General features: G+C 39.6%; 1 protein-coding gene across 1 annotated transcript in view; it reads left to right on the top strand.

The window, feature by feature from the left end:
- The window catches only part of MMS22L (MMS22 like, DNA repair protein), a 71,710-nt gene that overhangs the window by 30,158 nt on the left and 19,737 nt on the right, over positions 1 to 21,815 (top strand). The window contains exons 15-16 of the mRNA XM_053381502.1: positions 19,058 to 19,245; positions 20,921 to 21,071. Coding sequence (XP_053237477.1) covers positions 19,058 to 19,245; positions 20,921 to 21,071 — 339 coding nt within the window. The remainder of the gene's footprint in view (positions 1 to 19,057; positions 19,246 to 20,920; positions 21,072 to 21,815) is intronic.

Here is a 21,815-nt window from a genome sequence, read left to right as displayed (position 1 = left end):
TTAAGATCCAGGTGGGAATAAGATATCAGCCCTTGCATAAATGTAATATTTCTGCCAACTGTACTGGGTGTAATAGTTCTAGGACTGTCAGAATGTGCAGGTAAGTAGGAAGTGAGATCACTGATTAAAGAGAGAAGCGGCTCCCTGTAGGCAGTTAGTTAATAATAACTTCATATGCCACTTTTCTGCTAACCCAAGATGATGGCTCACAGGAGCATTCCTTTATTGCTGATTAAGTAGCATTATGAAAATACTGACTTGGCTGTGTTAACTAAATGCCTTGGTATTTAAAGCTTAGAATGTCAAATAGTTGTAGCAATCCCCTTTAACACATCACATAGAGTTTCTGGAATCACATTTCAAGTCTCCCTTCTTCCTTTTATTTGAGGTGATAGTAGAAATGGCATTTTCTCCCCCATTTTGCAGAGTGAGGCATAGCCAACAGCTGTACTTTAATTATAGCCATTGATGCTGCTGTGTTAAGGGACTGTCATCCTTTCCATTATAACTCCTTTTATTTTCAAGGATTTATAACACAGCTATGAAAATTTGCTCTTGGGCTAAAACGTGATTCGTGAGGTCTTGTAAGAGTGTTCACTTTTTCCCTTTTTTTCTTAAGCAAACATTAAAAAGCTCTCACTTTGCTTGAATATAGCCTTCATGTTGAAAAGAGGAGGGGAGAGAGAGAAGAACTGGATGCTTTCTAGAATATTCTGTTCGTTTCTCTCTGAAACAGCTTTCCATTCTGTACTTGCATCTAGTATCTAGAGCAGTAATTTTCAAATTCTGTACTGCAAGATCATTTCTAGCATGCTCCGAGAAATAAATGAGGGTTCCTTGATCTGTCTTGATTTCAGTCTTCATCTGATGGGTAAAATTGGATGGTTTAATTATGCTCAAAGTAACAAAAGCCACAGGGTTACCTTACCCGTGAAGGAAGCACACCCACAATAGTGATATACACAGAAATTCAAGGGGTATGATTTCCAACAACCTGGTTCTGACTCTTGTACACAAAAAACAAAACGAAAACTTCTAGTGGATTTTAGAGCATAGTAGTAGTCACTATTAATTCAGAGCTAAGAATGCCTCAGCTACCAGAGTTTAGGGCAGGGGTCAGCAAACTTTTTCAGCAGGGGGCTAGTCCACTGTCCCTCAGACCTTGTGGGGGGCTGGACTATATTTTGTAAAAATAAATGAACGAATTCCTATGCCCCACAAATAACCCAGAGATGCATTTTAAATAAAAGTACACATTCTACTCATGTAAAAAACCAGGCAGGCCCCACAAATAACCCAGAGATGCATTTTAAATAAAAGGACACATTCTACTCATGTAAAAACACGCTGATTCCCAAACCGTCTGTGGGCCGGATTTAGAAGGCGATTGGGCCGGATCTGGTCTCCGGGCCTTAGTTTGCCTACCCATGGTTTAGGTTAATACTGGCACAGAGAGAGCTCTTCTGCTAGGTTATTTGAATGGGATTTTTGAAACACTGCAAATCTAAAACGGGTACCAGCAAAGGACTTTAAAATTATTGTTGTAAAGGGAATTTTCACAGCTTGTGAACTCTGAATATGGTGTGAGAGAAGTAGGAAACAGGCATAAATCAACGATAGAACAAATGAATTGCATGCAGAGAGGTCCTAGATTAATTCCCTGAAATCTGTAGGTAGGGCTGGGAAAGACTGATGCTTGAAATCCTGAATGTTGGGAATCACATGTGAGATACCCATGCAGCAGAAGTTGCCCCCAGTTGCATTCTCCACACAGAAGCAGCTTAAAAGGTCTAAACTAGTTTCCTGTTGCAGAAGATAAGGCTTCAGTAATACAGTTGCAGACATTGATATCTATGGACAGTTTGTAGGCTTTTCAGATACAGATACAGATATATTTAACTACCAAGTATCTCTGTTGCTCCAGCAAGTCAAAACGTAACGCAGTCAGACTGACTTCTCAAGATTGACCCTGACACACCAAACTGACATGCCTTAATCCCTTATAGTGGTGGTTTTCAACCAGTGTTCCATGGCACCCTGGGGTGTCTTGAATGATGGACGGGTTGCTGGCCTCTGTCCCTCTTTCTTTCCTTCCTTCCTCTGATGCCCTCTCGTGTGTCTGCCTCCCCAAGGCTTGCACAGCTGTTTATCGCAGTAGCCCTGGCTATAAGCTCCACAGGTGAATGGTGCCTCTGGGAGGCACCTCTCTTTGGGGCAGGGGAGGGGGGAGCTCACAGACCAGGGACGGCAGCAGCAGCTGCCTGGAGGACTTCTGGGGAGAGGAGAGGATGCTGAGGAAACACGCCACAAGGGAGGGTGTTCGAAGCAGAGTGAGAAGTTGCCAGCTCTTCAGGCAAGGGGTTACATAACTAGCTCTTGAGCACCACAAAGAACGTAGTTGGTTAAGGGAGCCGTGGACTCAAAAAGGTTGAAAACCTCTCACTTATAGAGACAGCACCGAGCTGTTACCATAGCAATGGATTTGACTGACCTTGCACCTGTTGGCTTAGCTCATTCATGCAATGATTTATGCTCATGAAAGCAATTGGGCCTTTTCTACAGTGGCTCCCCATTTGTGGATTGCTGTCCACAGGGAGGCTCCCCTGGTACCTGCGTTACATATCTTTAGGTACCAGGCAAAAACATTCCTATTCTCCAAGGCCTTTGGCTAATTAAATAATCTATGGCCTTTTAAACTGGATGGACGGTATTGTTTTTGTTCATTGCTATGGTGTGTATTTTTGTAATTTTATATTGTAAACTGTATAGAAATAATAATAATAATAATAATAATAATAATAATAATAATAATAATATCATTTGCTTACACAGAACATGTGTATTCTCTGTGGCTACATTAAGAGAAATCTAGCAGTATTAAAAAGGGCACTGTGAAAGGAAATGGATTTGACAAGTGGCTGTTGTAGCTGTTAAAGCCTGAAGCATATTGAATTTGCAATATGGGAGGGCAGGAGGCATGTATAGAAAACATTGCAAAAAGCTTGACTGAGGATTAAAATTATAAAAGGTATATAGCGAAGACTTTGAACATTATGTAAAGTTTATGTGGATATATTTTGGAAATGTGAAGCTTAAGATACTTTTAGGTTTGTAGGGAACAAACCCTTGATAATAGAAGGAATAGTGTCTATCAACACTCTGGACATCATTGAGCTTTCGTGCAGGTCTGCAGATTAATTTTTATATTTTTGTGGAGCTTGTAAACTTGTAGTTTATAATGACCCTCACTGAGCCTTTGGATAAAACTGAGCAGTAGAAAAATGTAGTGGTCAGAGGTGCTAATTTTCTCCTTTGGTTAGGTTTTGTGTCAGAACTTCATAGGGTCAATAGAGTTGTGAGCTGTTGTAATTTAAATATGTTGCAGACTAAAAAACAACAATAGTATTTAAGGTTTCTCTGACAACATTTTCCCCCTCAGCCAGAGCACTATTCCAGCAAAAATGGTTGTCTCTCTAATAGACATTCTTCAATAGCTAGACTGTTGCTAAATCAACAAATAAGAGTGTATATTCATTATTGTTGTAGTGCACCCTGTAGTTCTTCAGACTGAGTGTGGAATTTCTACTTTGTATCTTTACTATGGAAATATATAGTTGGTGGGTTTTTTGTGGGGTTTTTTTTAGGGGGAGGGGGTTGTCTTACACTTTGTCATCAAAAATGCCCTGTGGGAAGCCCTCCGAGCCCATCAGGATACTTTCTTCTTCTCCTCTTTTTATATCATTGAACAGATAAGCTGATAAAGAGAATGCAGAGAAGTGTTTTTTACTCTGGGGTTTCAATATTAGCCCTTGAACAATATATTTTTCCAATATATTCATCTTCCTGAATACTATTGTCAGGGGGGAAGCGTAATAGGTCTTAGAATTGAGTTGATCTTTGCCATAAGCTAAGTCTTCCTTTTTTTAAAAAAAAGGTTTGTTTTCTCCATCTCTATAAAGATGCTTAGAGTGCTATTTGTTCAGTCACAGGTCGTTGCCTCTGATTTAGGAAGATATTTATGCCATGGACCTTAGATACAGTGGCTGTTCTGGTCTACTTTACATGGATATGAGAGGCTCTTCTTGCCACACAGTATAAGTTGACATTGACACCACAGAAATGGTAACGATAGCTGTCATGTGAGCACTGAGCACTCCCCCTGTATTCCCCCCCTTTTCCGAAAGGTCTCCCAACTCTCTGAAACAGATTGATTTTTATTTTTTTTGAGGGGGTAGGAGGGTGAATCTCTTCCACAAACAGCATCTGATCCACCAGCATATAGACACTGTTGTGTTTCACCCAGTGTTTATAAGCCAATACCGTATTTTTCCGTGTGTAAGACTAGGTTTCCCCCGAAAAAATAATGTCCAAATTTTGGGGGCGTCTTAAACACGGATAGATCTTTTCCCATTTTCTTAAATCGGAGTCTCCCAAAATAGGGGGCGTTTTATACATGGGGGCGTCTTATAAGGGGCGGAAAATAGAGTCTTAACACAGAAATAAAATAGCAGTATACAAGTTAGAGGGAATCGCCTTTCTAAAAAGGCATTCCACAGAGGTTCACCATATTTAGCTTTCACACTCTACTTTAGAAGCTACATTATGTTTGTGCCCGTATACCCCCCCCCCCGCAAAACAAAACACGTATTTTCTATCCCCTTCTTTGGGAGAAATAATGATATACATTTGCAGTTTTTATTTCCTTGCTTAGCCAAAAAAATATATTAAATGAACAACTTTATTTTGATTTAAATAAAAACTTTATTTTAGATGCTGCTTTATTTTAACTCTATTATTCAAAACGTTTTACAGCATTTACCCCCAAAACACACACACACACACGCACACACACACAAACCCAAGCACACAAACACCCTTCCAGGAGTGGTATGATTAAACAAGGAGCTGAAATCTCGAAACTCTTCTGTCTCACATTCCCTGGCTAAGTTGCATCATAGAGATGAAGAGAATCATCTCTTATTGCGGTTATGTTCAAGATAGCCTGAAACAGCTGGAGGGGCCCCTTGCTCTCTTAAGGCTGCATTGCCCAGTGCAGCTCGCTGAAAGATAAGAAAATACTGATCTCAAAGAGGGTAGCTGTGAAAATGCATTGCTCTGCCTAGGCTACTACCATGTCAAAAGTTGCTTCTTTTCTTCTCTGCTGTAACCATTTTATCTAGCAAACCTGCTCTGACGCTTGTTCTGTAACCTACCTGTCAGCTATACATGATTTACTGTTGTGAAAGACTAAATCCACCAAATATGCTTTGGGGGGGGGAGAGAAAAGTACAAAACCATTTCAAGAGTATACGAGCACCTGCTGCTCATGGCTCATAGTTGTTTAGAAAAATATGTGATCCCTGAAGAACATCAATGTACATTTATTTTCTGGTTGAAGCACTCCACTTTTGAAACTACAGGTTTTTTTCCCTTCAATGAACTTTCCTCTTCATATTTCTTTTCTTTGCAGGTGGTGGGGGAAAAAATAGCTATTTATACAGATTTGCGGGATTTCTCCCCTCCCTCTTATTGAACAAAGAGTGAGGGAAGGATGCAGTGATAGTTAAAATAAAATAAAATCTAATTAGCATTGAAATACCTTGATTTGGATTGCTGCTTCTTTAGCTTGGAAGACCATATAGATAGATAGACAGATAGATATCTTTGTCTTTAGGATAACTTGCCAGATTTAAGGCTTATTTAAAATGAAAAGAAAGCTGAAGCAATTTTCTTTATTCCATTTCAGTCTCCTAAGGCCTATTTCCCCCTGGTGAGCTCATAGCAACAGGGGGGTTTAAGGGAATTCAGCTTTCTGCAAATTAATGTCTCACATCATGAAAATTCAGGACTTCCCCCCCTCCTTCCTATCTTGAAAAGTAATACAGTGAGTGCGAGTATTATTTCTTGCCAGCGGGTGGAAGATGAATGATTTTGTCACAGTTTTACTGCTTGATGAGCAGTGTCCTGAGGGTCAGGCTTAAGTCTGTGTCACTATGCTGCTCATTACTCTTGAGCTAAATAAGGGCTGATTGGATCTAAATTGCCTAGCACATGGGCCACAGATGAGCTCAGTGAGTAGGGGATGACCCGCTATTCAGGCTGGGAGTAACCCCGGTGTGCAAATGCTGCATTAGAACACCGTGGGAGAACGAGAGGCTACTGACTGCTGCCAGCAAAAGAAATCGAAATGTAAAAAACTCTTTGATGCTGCAGTGTTAGAATTTGAAATGTAGGAAGTGACAGGTTGATGGTACTTATCAGCTTTGGCTGGATTAGAGAACAGTGTCATCTTGCTTATATAATGACAGAAGAATGAAGCAAGTTCCCAACCAGTCTGCGCTGTCTGCACCCGGTGGCTGCTGTCAGACTTGATGCTGCCTCCTACTGGCAGACTTAATGCTAGAAGTGGCAATGGCATTGACAAATCTATGGTGATGATACACTTTTAATTATTATTTTTTTAGCGTTCCAGAAACTGGAAAGAGAAGAAATGCGTGTGTGTCTTTTCTCCAGTACAAACAAAAATGGAGAGATAGGGGGAAATAACGTCGTGCATTTCTAGGGTGAAATATAAAATACTTGGAAAGGAGGCTTTGATAATGAGGGCTATGCTAAGATATTCTGCCTTCATTTTTTATTCAAAGGATAAGCACATTCTTTTATTTATTCTGTCTCTTTGGGAACGGTTTGTGCTGGTTTTAGAACTGTGATTCCAGAGGATAAACTTGAATGAAAGCTTGCTCTTTCCTCCACTGGATGTTTTTAAACAGAGGTTGGGTGGCCATCTGTCATGGATGCTTTAGCTGTGATTCCTGCATTGCAGGGGATTGAACTATATGATTCTTGTGGATCCCTTCCAACTCTACTATTCTATAATTCTATTAAATAACATTGAGAGTACTGACCTTGGATTTCAACAATTTGAAGAATGCTTTGAACACAGCTGTGTTTGTCTGGTTATGTTTAGTGTACTTTGGGCATCGATCCTAGCACCTCCGCTTGTTGACAGGTCTGTGATCAGATCCGTGCACCCCCTTTTATTTTGTTCTGATGCCAGTTGGGTTATTTGAGAAAACTCTGTGCTCTTTTAAATTTTTCAGTTCATGGGTCAGAGTGCACTTCATCAGATGCATGATGTGTTATCTGAGTTGTGTATATGTGTGTACACATGGAATACAACACATAGACATACACACACAAAAAGATTGGATGGAAGTTAGAAGGAACTGAAATACAAGAAGTGACAGTGGTATTCTTGGACAATGTCTCATGGACTTTTATGAGAAAAACAATAGAGACTATGAAGTTTGGAACAGAATTTACCAATGCGATAAAAGCAATATATACTGAAAATGGACCAATATAATAATCAATGACAGCACAGCAGATAAATGAAGCATCAAGAAAGGAAGTAAAAAAGGTCGTCCCCTGTTGCCATTGTTCTTCATTTTAATATTGGAAGTCTTAGCTAGAAAAATACAAGAGGGCAATGATATAAGTGGAATCCGAGTGGACAGCGAGCCCATAAGCTGGAAGCCTTCACCGATGATGCAGTGATGATGTTGGAGCACCCATTGAAAAGTTTCCCAAAAGCATTGGAAACTACAACAAAATCTGACAACCTAGCTGGATTTTATATAAATAAGGAAAAGACTAAGATGATAGTTAAAAATTTAGAACCACATGTTAAAGACTGGAAGCCAGATCATGAATTAAAATAGGGAGGGGGGAGATTATATATTTGGGGATATGACTCAGCCAAAAAAATGAACCTTTTCCAAGACAATTACTCAAAAATTTGGAATGATATTGAAAAGGACCTAGAAAATTGGAGTAGAACGAATCTCTCCTTTTTAGGAACAATTTCTGCAGTCAAAATGAATATCTTACTCAAGATGGTTTTTTTATTCCAAACATTGCCATTGATAAATAGCTCCAATTGCTTTAAGCAATGTAAGAAAGATGTAACAAACTTTATATGACAATGGGGAAAACTGCGAGTTAAATATAAAATCCTCATAGACACAAAGAATAGGGGGGACATTGCCCTTCCAGACCTTAAGCTCTACTACAAGGCAGTGTGTTTGTGTTGGATGGAAGAATGGATAGAGTTAAAGAAACACTAATACTTTAGACCTAGAGGGATTCAATCTATGTTTGGGTGGCACTCCTACCTTTACTATGACAAACGCAAAGCACACAGAGGTTTCCAAAATCATGTGATAAGAAGCTTGTACATTGGCTGGATGAGATATAAAGACCTTTTGGAAAGGAAAACCTCACGTTGGATATCACCTACTGAGGTGGTATCAGTGGGGGGGGGGGGAGATTTGGAAAATAAGTGGGGTGCATATAAGGACTTTATAGAATTTAAAGAAGGAAGAGCAAGACTAAAAGGAGATATAAGAATGGATTATCAATATTTTAATGGCTCCAATATATTCAATTAAATGAAATATTTTTAAAAGAAAAAGGATTAGTGGAAGGAGGCTCAGAATTTGAAAGAATTGTTTTAGGAAATAATGGAAAATTAATATCTAAAATATATAAAAAACTATCGGAGTGGGAGACCAAAGGCTAAACTGTAAAAGCAAGGATGAGTAGAAGGTAAAGGATGAGTAGAAATACTTGGGAGAATATTTAAAGAGATATAATATTTAACTTACAAGTAGGAACAAGAGTTTGAACAGCAGTTACCAACAATAAGGGATATTTATAGGACAAAATAGGATGGATGAAAAGGATATGCAGCAAAATAAGGTTTGATTAGAGTGCCATGGGGGAATGGACTGGGAAGTCCTGAGAGAAGTGATTTATTATGGAAAATGTATGGTGTATATTCATAATTTGGGAAATGTATAAATAATTTTTAAAAATCAGGGACGCGGGTGGCGCTGTGGGTAAAACCTCAGCGCCTAGGACTTGCCGATCGTATGGTCGGTGGTTCGAATCCCCGCGGCGGGGTGAGCTCCCGTCGTTCGGTCCCAGCTCCTGCCCACCTAGCAGTTCGAAAGCACCCTTAAGTGCAAGTAGATAAATAGGTACTGCTTTATAGCGGGAAGGTAAACGGCGTTTCCGTGTGCTGCGCTGGTGCAGGCTCGCCAGAACAGCTTCGTCACGCTGCCACGTGACCCGGAAGTGTCTTCGGACAGCGCTGGCCCCCGGCCTCTTAAGCGAGATGGGCGCGCAACCCCAGAGTCGGTCATGACTGGCCCGTACGGGCAGGGGTACCTTTACCTTTATCTTTATAAATAAAAAGGAGAAACTGAAATAGAGAAAAGTGGAGAGAACATTTCTAAAAAGCTGGCTTTTCTGAAATGCACACACCTTTTCAGGGTGACATTATGGTTCAGGACTGGTACCAGTAACATTTTTATAAAATTTTGCTCAGCTTTACAGGGAACACTTCTTCCTGTCTCTTAGTACGAAAAAGAACAGGGTAATTCTAATATAGCAGGCCCATGAGCTTGCCTTGCTCCCCTTCCTCCCCTCAAAAGCAATCTGCAATGTTATTAAATATCACTTAGCCACAATCAGGTCTATGGGAGAAGATCTGTGGAAGGCAAAAATTGCTCCCATCCTTTTCCTATGGGGGTCTCTAGGGGAAAAGTGCTCTGCTGCCTGAGATTGGGTGATAGATGAGCAAAGGGTGAACTACTTTTAAATATTCTTTTCAAGCATGTTGTTGCTTTTGTTCTTAAACTGAAACTGCACAAAAGGAATAAAGTTTCTTAAATTTGGTGCCTTGCTTGAAACAAACTTCACCACCACCCTGACATTTACATTCAGTCTTTAACAGTGAAAACCTTTGATATGTCTGCATCATGAACGTTATGACAGAAAAACGGTAGTTGATAGAAACCCTCTTGAGCTTCATTGTTGCCTTTTAAGTTTGAAACGGGTGGAAGGGACACAAGACTGAATTTCACTTCATTAGAGTTCATTACAAAAGGGTTTTGCTGTATTGCAGAGTGGTGCTGAACCTCTGGAATTTTTAATGACTTCAGACACCCTCTAGAAGGCTGGGAAACTGAGAGCACAATGCTGTTTCAGTGGAAGTTATTTTCTAAACAGGAACATTTCTGAAAAAGTCCTTAGTAGCTCTATCTCCCAAGTCCTTAGCAGCTCTATCTTCATGTAAATTAACACTGTAAATTGTGCAGCTAGTGAGGGGGGTGGTAGGAATTAAAATAATTCCAATAAATGGTTTAATTTATGCCTCAGCAGTTAGCATGCTCCTGGTTAACAGAAATACCCTTCGGCTACACAGGATTTTGGAGGGTTGTAGGGCACTCATTTGCACATAAATAGCCATTAACTGATAAATTCCCAGAGGTCTCCTGTTGCATGCTAGTGGTTTTGACCTACTTAGCTAGCTTAAATTTGTTTTACAGAATTATTATAATTCCATCCTTGGCACTTAAACTTTGTGATTAATGCATGCCTCACAATACAATTAAAGTATAATTACACAGATTTACAGTTTGCTATCATGGTGTTATTGTTATTACAAAAGAGCTGGTTTTGGCAAATATTAGAAGAATTAGGGTTCTGATACCCATCACTTTGCAGTTATTAAGTGATTATGTTAAATGGGACTCCTTTACCTCTGAAGAATGAGTTGGAGAGAGGTGAAACATTAACACACTGAATGGCTTTAAGTGATTGTGCAGGAGCTATAAAGTAATTTCTGTCACATATCCGTAGATGATAGGATGCTTTTATTAATCTTCATATTGGAGAGGGCAAGAAGCACCCTTTAATTCTCTTCCTTTAAATCATTTCATTAAGAGTTGAAATGTAGAGACAGTGAGGGGTTGTGTCAGTTATCATAAGTAATGGTTGTTTTGGATAACATGCATCTGAAATCTGGAATCACAGTTGATCTAAAACACAGAAGTGGAAAACTGGAAACTTATACCAGCACTCAACTGATCCTAAGTAGATCTGTTCAGACTAGCAGTCTTTATGCTCAAGTGCTGGATCAGCTTGAGGATCAATCTAAATTCTGCTGGCTGCATTCAGTCCAAGTATGCCAGAGAGGTGGATGAAGATTAATGAGCAGGGCATGTCTGCTGTAGCAGTCTACAGTGGGTCAATGCCAATTTGCAGCATCTGTAATGCGCATCTGACCTGACCCCTCTGCACTGTAACACACATCTGACCTGCATGGTGTGCGCTGACAACATATGGAAATTGGTATAGACTTGATGGAGCATTTGTGTTGCTATGCTGAAATCTCTGCCATTATGAAAAGGGGTATGTTTTCCAACTTACTTTGGTGGGGAAAATGGGCTTTGCATACAAGCTCTTTCACTTTGATGTGCATGGCTTGGGACCAGATTTAATGTTTTCAGATGCAATACCAGGGCTGCCTCATCGTGACATGTTGTGTCGCTTTACAAAATTTGCACTAAGTAAATTCTGAGTCTTAATGAAATTGTTTTTTTCTCTCTCTAAAGTACTGAGGTCCTATTTAACACAATCACTTAATTACTGGAAAGTAATGGTTGGGAGAATCCTGATTTTTCTAATACTGCTCACCATTTCATAACTACAGGAGCTGAGATTAATTCAGTGCAATAGACTGGCAGTGCTTTCACTGTAGACAAATAGTGTGACCCCACTCACATGTTGATTCAACTCATGGGTGGGTCCTCCTGAATAGGGTTTAAAAAAGTATTTACTGTATCTCTTCAGGAGTAGTCTTTGTATAATTCTTACTAAGAAGATGTGGTTGTTCTGTATTTGGGATTGGCAGGTAATGCCTGGAGAACCCTTTTTATCATGTCAAGTTCAAGAGCAGGCATTACAGCAGCATTGCCCCCCCCCCGGTCCCATTGTGCACTCAACATCCTTGTCTACTAGAAGCCTAAAGGGCAGAGAGGGATGGGGAAGACATGACTATGGGACTGCTGAGGAAATTGGAAGTTGTCTTCACTGAGACCTGGAAATTCTGTTTGGGTGAATACAGATGGCAATCAAACCACGTGCAAAATACAGTGAGCTCTTACCACTTGGTAGAGAGTCATTCTTTGTTAAACATAAGAAAGCATGATAGGGAAAACTTGCACCACATTTGAGGAGCTGGTAACCATGTGGCGGGAAAGCCTTATTACATGATAAGCTGTATTTCTGTGCCTTTGTGCCTTCTTTATCAAGCGTAGCATTTATACTTTTGTTTTTAAGGGAACATAAGAAGCTGCTTCATACAGAATCCATCTAGCTTAGTAAGGTTGACACTGACTGGCAGCAGCTGTCTCCAAACACTCCTTAGAGATTCTGGAGATTGAACCTTTGGCATTTTCAATGCAAAGCATACGCTCTTCCACTGAGCTATAGCCATTCCTCTTAGTTGATGCTTTTAGCCTGTTAACTGTTATAATATTATTTGAAAACAGCATTGATTTTTTTATTTTGTCTTATCTAGGTCCAAATAATAGTTTTCATTACTAACAGAAATAAAATCTTTTGAAGTGTAACTAGTTATTTTATATAAGGGATGCTCTGCTCTTGCAGTAAAGTGTGTGACAGTGCGGTCTTGTACCTGTCTGCTCTAAAGTAAGTCACATTGTGTTCTATGATGCATTCACTCAGGTAGATGGATGAACAAGTGTAGCCTTGGTTGCTTTGTTTATTTCCAGTGCTCCTTATTTTTAATAAACTTGCATGCAAGTTAATTTTTATCCTAAAGGGTAGCACAAATGCAAAGCATTGGCAAAATGAGAAATGGTCAGCAAATAAGAGGTTTGCAGAGCCAACTTGCAACGGCTGCCCTTCCATAAAGAGAAACATTTACCCTGCCATAATAAGAGTGCTAATGAATTCAGAAATCCATTGATTTCTCTGCCTCTGTGCAGATTATATGCAGACTTGCTTCAAGGAGAGGAATTTATGAAATGTTTGCTACATCCAGCAAGCAGTGCCGCTATAATACTGCTGCTTCCTCAGTGGTTTTCGTTGATCCTGTAGAGTGAAAGGACAGGAGGATCAGCTCAGGTCTAAATGAGATTACAGCTGGTTCGGCAGCTTATCTGGTCTAATGCCAACTAGTGTGGCTTTGCAGGTCCTAAGGGGTTTACAACAGAAACTGTTTATTGAGTATCATCGGTTTACTCAACACAAGCAGCCTAATCCTTCCCAGCCTCAGCATGTTGCAGGATTGTATGTGAAGCCAAACCAAAAGCTGGTGCAGCCAGAGCCTCAAGAGCCCTTTTGTCTCGCGTGATATTGATTTCCTCCCCTCCTTTCTAGAAGCATTAAAAGTCAGTAAAAAATAAAACCGATAACCAACCCTATTGTGAGCAAAAGGTTAATCTGACCTAAAATCTTACAAAAGCACCCATTAACCCTAGAAGGGATGGCAGCCTTTATTTGCATTTCCATTCATTGGTTTTTCCCCATTCCCCCCCCTCCTACCCTCAAATTTCAAGAAACAAGATAAGGAAAACATCTTAGAAATGTAATAATGCAATGCCTTGCAGTTTCTTGTCTAATAGCTGCTACGATTTTAAATAGTAGAGTTTGTGTTGGCAGCTACAGTTTTGACTTCCCTCACATCTCAGAGAGCTACTGTTTCTACCTTGTGAGAGGAAAGTCTGCTAATTCCTTCCCACTTCTCCTGAGTGGATGTTGAGTGTACTTATGCACTGGAGGAATACAAGTAGGAATGCTCCCAAAGGAGGAAGTGTTTAGATCAGGAGTAGGAAGCCTGTGGCCTTCCAGATGTTGCTGGCCTCCAATCAGCCTCATCCAGAATGGCCATTGGTTGGAGATAGTAAGAGTTGTAATCAAACAGCATCTGGAGGGGCACAGGTTCCCATCCTTGGTTTATATGCCAGATAAGTATCCCATTACCAAAGAATCATGTGTTTGGTGTGCTGCATATAGAGGCTTCCTGTCGATTACAAATGTTGTGCCCATCACGCCACTGCTGCCAGAATATGAGTTTCACCCTAGGAGTGCAAGGATTTATCAATAACAAATCACTCAAGGCAGATTGAGGTGGCAGGTGCTAGAATCTTTATTTTACTTTCTTTCCAGTTGTATCTTATTCTTTTATGCTGTAAGCTGCCCAGAGAACAATGTTACCCAGCTGTTTTATAATAATAATAAAAAACAGTTAAATTTAATAAACTAGTAAAATGCTGGGAACTGCAGAGCACCTGTGGGAGTTTGCAACACAGCTTATCCTGCACCTCCTATGCTAACCTGTTTCCCTCAGGTGCAGTAGAGAACACTGACCTGTATCCCTTGTTAAAGTAAACACCTGCCAATCCAATTGTCTTATGTACTTGTAATTGTGTGTGTGCATGTCTGTCTTGTCATTTCCCCCAGGTAGTGAAATGTATTGGGCCATCCTGGTCAGTAGAATCAAGTGGCAGAACTAAAGCTGCTACTTCTGGCTCCAATTGAGGGAATCAAATGTTTGATCACACCTTCCCATAGAAACGGACAGTGTTAGACGTAGGCAACCTGGCCTCACAGACTGTTTTAATAAGCAAGATGGTCTTTTCATTTTCCCTCCACGGGAATCATCCAAACATGCAACGTTTCAATGCCACCTGTAGCTGAGTATAGTACAGCCTAAGAAAATTTTCACAACTTCTAATTCTGCTAATTGTATACAATGTCCCTAAATAAGGCCAGCTGGATTTATTTAGTTGGTGTTGGTTTAGCTCCCTCCATTCTGCTCCAGTGGGGTAGATAATAGTGGAAGGCACAGGTAATATTTTTGATAAGATATCAGATGGGAAAAGCAGGTTATCTGTCTCATACCCATGTGTGTAAAATTCCCATGTGTACGTTTTGAAAGATATGAGAAAGCAGAGTGAAATGGATTCTGCTAAATATGATGATCCTTCTAAACATGAAGCGAGTCCATAATTTAAACCTAATGGACAAGTTGTGTTCATGATAAAAATGTAATATTTATTCTATCGCTTCTATTTTATCAAACAGGTCTCTAAAGCAGTGGGTTCCGCTCGTATAATAATGAATGTTTAGTGCATTTGGCAATAAAAGCTATTGGCAGTGAGTGTTTAAGTTCTTTGTTCAGTCACATGAATGGTGCAAATCAAAGCATTTTTTGTCACTGTGAGACGTTTCCACCTACATATTGCTTCCCCCCATGCACGGGTCACTAAATGAATTACATTCAGTTTTACAGCTTAGCTGGTGTTGGAACTTGTTAAATTGATGCCCAGTGGTGGAACTCGTAAAACAGTTTCCTGTTAATGTGACGAGGCAGAGTTCACATTGTTGATGGTGGCTTTGATCTCATAAACTATCAGTTCATGGTGTCTCAGAGCTGCTGCTATAGGTTTAGCAAGCCTACCGTTGTCTCTGAATGACAGAAAATTAGCTCTGTTGTCTATCACTTGCTGTAGAGAACAATCTGAAAAGTGAATGGCTGGTGTCTAATGAAAAAGCTTTTGCTAAAAAGGAAGATAGGTTACATGAACAAAACATTTTCCCTACTACTATACATAGATTCCTTCAAGAACATTAAATATTTCACTTGCTACTTTATCATCTTTCAAGGGCTACTTATGAGCAGATCTGGACAGTGGTACCTCGGGTTACAGACGCTTCAGGTTGCAGACTCCGGTAACCCAGAAATAGTACCTTGGGTTAAGAACTTTGCTTCAGGATGAGAACAGAAATCGTGCAGCGGCGGCAGTGGCAGCGGGAGGCCCCATTAGCTAAAGTGGTGCTTCAGGTTAAGAACAGTTTCAGGTTAAGAACGGACCTCCAGAATGAATTAAATTCATAACAAGAGATACCACTGTATAGGAATGCTCTGTTAAGCAGTGGTTTCCCCATGGGTCTTAAACTTAGCTGGATCTTGCCCTTACAAACCAACATACCACTCTCTGCTTAACACTTGTTTCATTTTTTGAAAGCAACCTCTCATTAGTACATTGATACCTCTGGTTGTGGACAGGATCTATTCCGGAGGTCCGGCCTGATCCTGAGGTTTTCGCAACTGGAGAGATCGCTTTTGCACATGCACATGTGGCGGTTGAGAACTTCTGCACATGCACGCGCAGCAAAAACCCTGAAAAATACTTCCGGGTTTGCCGCTTACGCATCCTGAAGTTTTCGTAACCGGAGGGATACGTAAGCGGAGGTACCACTGTAGAAGGAAAGTTCATCCTCAATATTTGATATAGAAGCTACAGATCCATTCCAGCCTTTTTATTCTACCTGCGTCTCTCTGTGTTCCCAACATCTGAGTGGAGTGGCACCTGAAGGAGCCGGGATGCCGCTCAGTATCACATTACAGTTACCTGGGCACACCCTGTGTGCACACCTGGTGTGCACGCCTATGCTAATGTCATGTCTTCACCACTTCCCAAACCAGTAATGGGGACAGCACAGGCTGCAGAGTAAACAAGTGTGTGTATACAGCCTAAGCTTCTGAGTCCCCCAATACCAACTTTTCAGAAGGCCTTCTAAACCCAACCCAGAGAGGCTATACTGATTTCATTACTTTGCCTTTCTCCCCCACCCCCCACCCACCGTCAGATTCAATAAATATGGAGAAACCATGCACTAGTGTAATCTAGTGTGCATGTAGTCAACTGGTTACTTGGATTGTAAATCAGTGTTCACTAATCATTGTACATTTTCTGTCAAAGTTTTAATGTGTACATATTTATCATATACTTTGTACTATAGCTTATATCCCTTCTAGGCTTGACTATATTAAAAATATTAAAAATGCACGTATTATACATAGTTTAAAATATATGTGCTTAATGCATAGTTTAATTTATTAGACTAATATTTAAAATTTTATAAACATGGATGTGACATTTGGATCTAATTCTAGACTTGCGGATGTGCTGTTTAAATTTGGAGTATCCCTTTTGCTTCAAATCTTTTGAATTTTGTACTGATATGTGGATATATCCTGCAGTCAGAGATGACAAAATAACCAAGCCTTTCAATAAATCTGTATTCAGGCAGTTCAGAATACTGTTTGAGCTGAGCGTTGACAACAGGCAATACATTTGGTTTGGGTGATGTATGCGTCTTTTGAATGAAACCATATTAAGTATCATAATCATGTCCCTTTAATTCACAACGTCTACAGTTCAGTAAGCTTTTATTATGACAAAATACTGACGAATGACAGAAGGAAACATCAAAAAGATAAAAAAGCTGCATGTTAGTTTTGTTTGTGCGCGGGGACGTTTCAAAATTGGAAGATCTTCCAGAATGGTATCCACTGCAGCACAAGAGGCCGCAGGTAGACAAAGAGCCCTTTGTTGTTGTTTAGTCATTTAGTCGTGTCCGACTCTTTGTGACCCCATGGACCAGAGCACGCCAGGCACCTCTGTCCTCCACTACCTCCCGCAGTTTGGTCAGAAAAGAGCCCTTTACTGCTAAGTAAATAAACTTCTGAAAAATGCTGAACTGATTTATGACATTAAATACTTGAAAGGGTTTCAGCTTTTGTAATAGTGGAACAGGAACAGTGTTATTGCTATTTAATTTTAAAGTTCTAATTGAGAGGAGAATTTGAATGGCAACAGCTCCCATTGCTTTGTCTCAGCTCCTGCCAACCTAGCATTTTGGAAGCATACCAGTGCGAGTAGGTAACTCCAGCTTTGAACTATATGGTTACTGACTAGCACACTCCGTGACAGATGATGAAGAAGGGAAAATATTATAGAGTTGCTTTCTTCTCTTTTTCACACTCACTCCATAAATGATCCCTGGTTTAGTAACCATGCAAGCTAAAAATAGTTGGCCATGTCAACATTGTTCCCATAAATTTATCACAATTTTCTTTGTCCTTCCAAGAAAATCAACACAAGAATGAACAGTAAGGTAGAAAATATTTGTTTTTTAAAATGTTTGAGCTTGTTTAATTTTTTACTTTTTGAGTTGTTTAATTTTCACAAAAAAATAAAAAATGAATAGTCAAGCCTGGAATGCAGTTCACAAATGTAAAAGCCCCTTTCTATTTCAGCCCTGATTATGGCCTGCCAGCAACATTAGTTTTATGAGATATCTGACTGTCCTTGATATATGCCATTGTCTAATAAATACTTTGACCGCTTTTTATAGAATTTAATAAAGCAAATGTAGTAATGTTGCCTGTGTCTTAATCTACCATCTCAGCTGAGTTGACCAGGAGATAAATAGGAGCAGAAATGATAGTGCGTTGCTACAGATTGTTTTTAATAAGCATGTTATTTAGTTGATCATCTAAGAACAGTAATGCCTCATATCCTAGCCTGCCAGACAAATTTATTAATGCTTCCTGCCCCTCCTTCCACCCATTTCTCTGAGAACATTGATTCCCTGCAGACACATCTCTATTGAACCTTTAGAAAGTCACAACTTCCAAATTAGATTAAGTAGTAGGAATGGTACTAACAGAATCAAAGAAAATTGAGTGTGTTATTGAATTCATGCCACATTGTCTCCGGAAAAGACTGACGTTGTGTATAGTGGTAACTCCTGTCCTTATTCCACTAGTAAAACTGGGGGCATTGATTCAAAACCAAACCGCACAATGTATCTAAAAACTGTTAAATCTTCATTTTTGTGTTTTTTCTTTTGTGTGAGTGCTGAGGCTTCATAAATAAAACTTCAAGGGGAAATGCATTACCTAAAATTATAACTGTTTCTGTGCCAGTTCCAATTCCTGTACCCTTCCATACCAAATTAACTAATAGTAGAAGATCTGGCTTTGGATTGTAAGCAGACCGACTTGTCAGTTGATAAATGCATGCATTCATTTTGGAGCCTGCCTGTTTCTCATTTGGGTCTGACACATTAAGAGGTGCGTAATTAATGGTTGACATCAGTAATTAACATTAACTTTATGGTGCTTAATATGCCATCATTTATCCATCAGATAGCTGGTATGCAGAAATGTCTTTGGATCAAGGTTTTAATTATAGAAAATGATGTTTCAGTACTTGCATTTTGTACAATGCAAATACTGTCTGTACAGTAATACTTCTAAGGAATTCAGGTGTGTTGCTGCACCACCACCAGTACATAGAATGTTAATATTATTTGTGTTTCTCCCTAGGACTGTGCACAAACACTTAAACCAGGGACTGCCTTCAGGGAATACAGGCCCTAATGCTCAGTTGTCGTCGGTGGCGAAAGAGCACCACCTTGCTGTTGCCAGAGCTCTCTGGAGAAATTTCTTTCCCTTCTTGAAGAGCCAGAGAATGCTGCAGACTCCTTGTTCTCAGCTTGCAGATACAGCTGCAGGTCTGTACAGCAGTTTGGCTATCCTCCTCTACATCCTTGGTACCATCTTGTACTTACTTTAGAAGCTGTTAGTTAATTTGTCAGCAAATAATGGAACTTTTATAGGGATGTTCAGCATTTTTACATGGGTGGGTGGCTGTACACACACACACACAGAGAGAGAGAGAGAGAGAGAGAGAGAGAGAGAGAGAGAGAGAGACCAACACATTATTAGTATACTCTGGAGTACTCATCTTATTAATATGGTGTCTCTATATCCGCAACTCGAGTATCACTTTTCCTCTGCTATCATTTGTTACATTTGAAATATGAGCTATAATTTTCTGCAAGGTTAATGGTTGATGCTGCTAAATGCTTCATCATATCAAATGTGATGCATATTTTCAGAGCTTAAATGAGTTTGTTCATAGCTCTTCTGCTTCTCGAAATTCCTTTCTCCCCAATGTTTCTCTCAGATTATAATAATATTCATTTTGTAAATGGCTTTCTAAGCATATATCAGACAACATTTAAGCACATGGTGTGACGTCCCGATTTAAAAACAAAACACCACCACCTTTTCTGATGTCTTACTCTGTAGGAATGCTACTCGAAATCCTAGCAGATGGAATAGCATATTGAGAGTAAACTATAATAGTGCCAATCCTTGACTTTAGTGGAGCTGTGCCCAGCTGATCTGGTTCTTTTGTATTTTGATAGAATATCATTTCTTCCATGAAATTTCTATATCGTAATACTGCATATTTCAATTTGACAAGGCTTGTGCCTAGCTATAATGGCACACTGAATCCATTTAAATAATATTTGGAAAAGGCAGATTTGAATTTAAATGTATTTTAGCCCAACATGAATTAAGAACTGAGTTTTATGAGCTCTCAAAGACCCGGTCAATAATGGAAATAAAGAAAGACCCTTGAACTTCAGCAGCTTTGCAATAATTAAGATATAATAGTAATCATGCTAAGGCAGAAACCTAGTATCCTGTCAAAAAGTCCATTCTGGTTTTCTTTACATATTTGTTAAAAAAAGAAACATCCCATTGGATTAACATTGCTGTGTGAAAATTAGCACTGCGGATATAGTGATGTATGTAATTCAACAGTTTAGAAGAATGAAAGAGAAAGTGAGCTACAAACTATGATAAGAAAATATAATGAGTAAATATAAGATGATATAGTAGCACAATGTTATCAACTCCCACCCCCCCTTTTTTTTAGTTGAGGAACATCTTTCATGATATCCATAACATATTGTGATACTCTGCTGAACCCCAACACATACTCTTTTGCTGCCTCACACGCACACACATTTTAAAAATATGGTAATAGGTGGCAGTGCGTGACTGGGGAAGAAGAGGGGAGAATGAAAGTCCTGTGGTGCAAGGTTGTAAAAATATGTGGGACCCCAGTAGATGCTCATGGAGCCCTGATTGAAAGCATTTCTATAGTACTGACAGCACAATCGCAACTATACCTACCCAGAAGTAAGTCCTGTTGAATTCAGTGGGGCTTACTCCCAGGTAAGTACTGTTAGGAATGCAGCCTAAGGGTATACATACTGAGCCTGTTATCTTTTTTTAAAGAATACATTTGAACTCACAATAGCGGTCATTCTGCTCACGAAAAGTGTACGAGTTTCCTCTTTCTTTCTTTCTTTCTTTCTTTCTTAAAAATAGGTTTTACTTTACTGGCTTTGGATTTGCCCAGCACATGTACATCAGATCTTCAGCCTCAACCAGTTTTATCAATGATGCAGTTGTTCGGGTGGGATGATATGGTTTGCCCTCGGCTGGTTTCAAGGTATCTAAGCCACCTAATACAAAACAGGTGAGTGATGTAAACTTACTTGGCAAAGTGAGAGCAGATGCTTTCTAGTCATATGTTTTATTCTCTCGTTTACTGGTTTTTGTTTCAGTGGCCTTCAGAATTTACAGTACAATGCCTATGAGTTGTTTGTTGGAAGTGCAACTAAGTAATTTTGTAAAGAAATAGTCATAAACATGAGAGCTTTGGCTGGCAAAGACTTCCTTGGGTTGATATAAAGTGTTTGCACTAGCCTAGAGGAATTTTTGACCTTTTTCTTTTTTTTTTACACCCAACTCCATCCTGTGCCATATCACAAATTACTTTTGAAATTCTCCATTTGCCAGTATACATAGATGGCCTGCTTTTCAGGAAGTGAAAGTCCCCTTTGGCTTTGGACTAAGGTTCTTTGGGCCCTAGTCTCTTAGTCAAAAGTACAATAAAAGTATAAATATTTCTACAGAGCCACGTTGCTTCCATTTGTTGTTCTGACAACTGTTATTTATTGACAACTGGAATCTCATAGCACCTGCCATTGTACAAACCATTTGGGGAATCATCTGTAAGATGCAGGTATCTAATTCTGGGTAGTTCATCTGATGTTATGAATTCAACTGTATGTAACACTTGGCAGACAATTGTGGGAATTTGCTGCACCACCGAGGAATTTCATAGCACATTTTTCAAAATGGCATAAACTAAGAACAAGCTAGACAAGCATCCATCAGCCACACTTTAAATTTAGACTATATTGCCTCAGGGTGGCAG

The sequence above is a fragment of the Podarcis raffonei genome, chromosome 3 (assembly GCF_027172205.1).
Source record: "Podarcis raffonei isolate rPodRaf1 chromosome 3, rPodRaf1.pri, whole genome shotgun sequence".
NCBI classification, from domain to species: domain Eukaryota; kingdom Metazoa; phylum Chordata; class Lepidosauria; order Squamata; family Lacertidae; genus Podarcis; species Podarcis raffonei.
The sequence above is the reverse complement of the archived record's forward strand: the minus strand, read 5'-3'. Positions and strand labels throughout refer to the sequence as shown.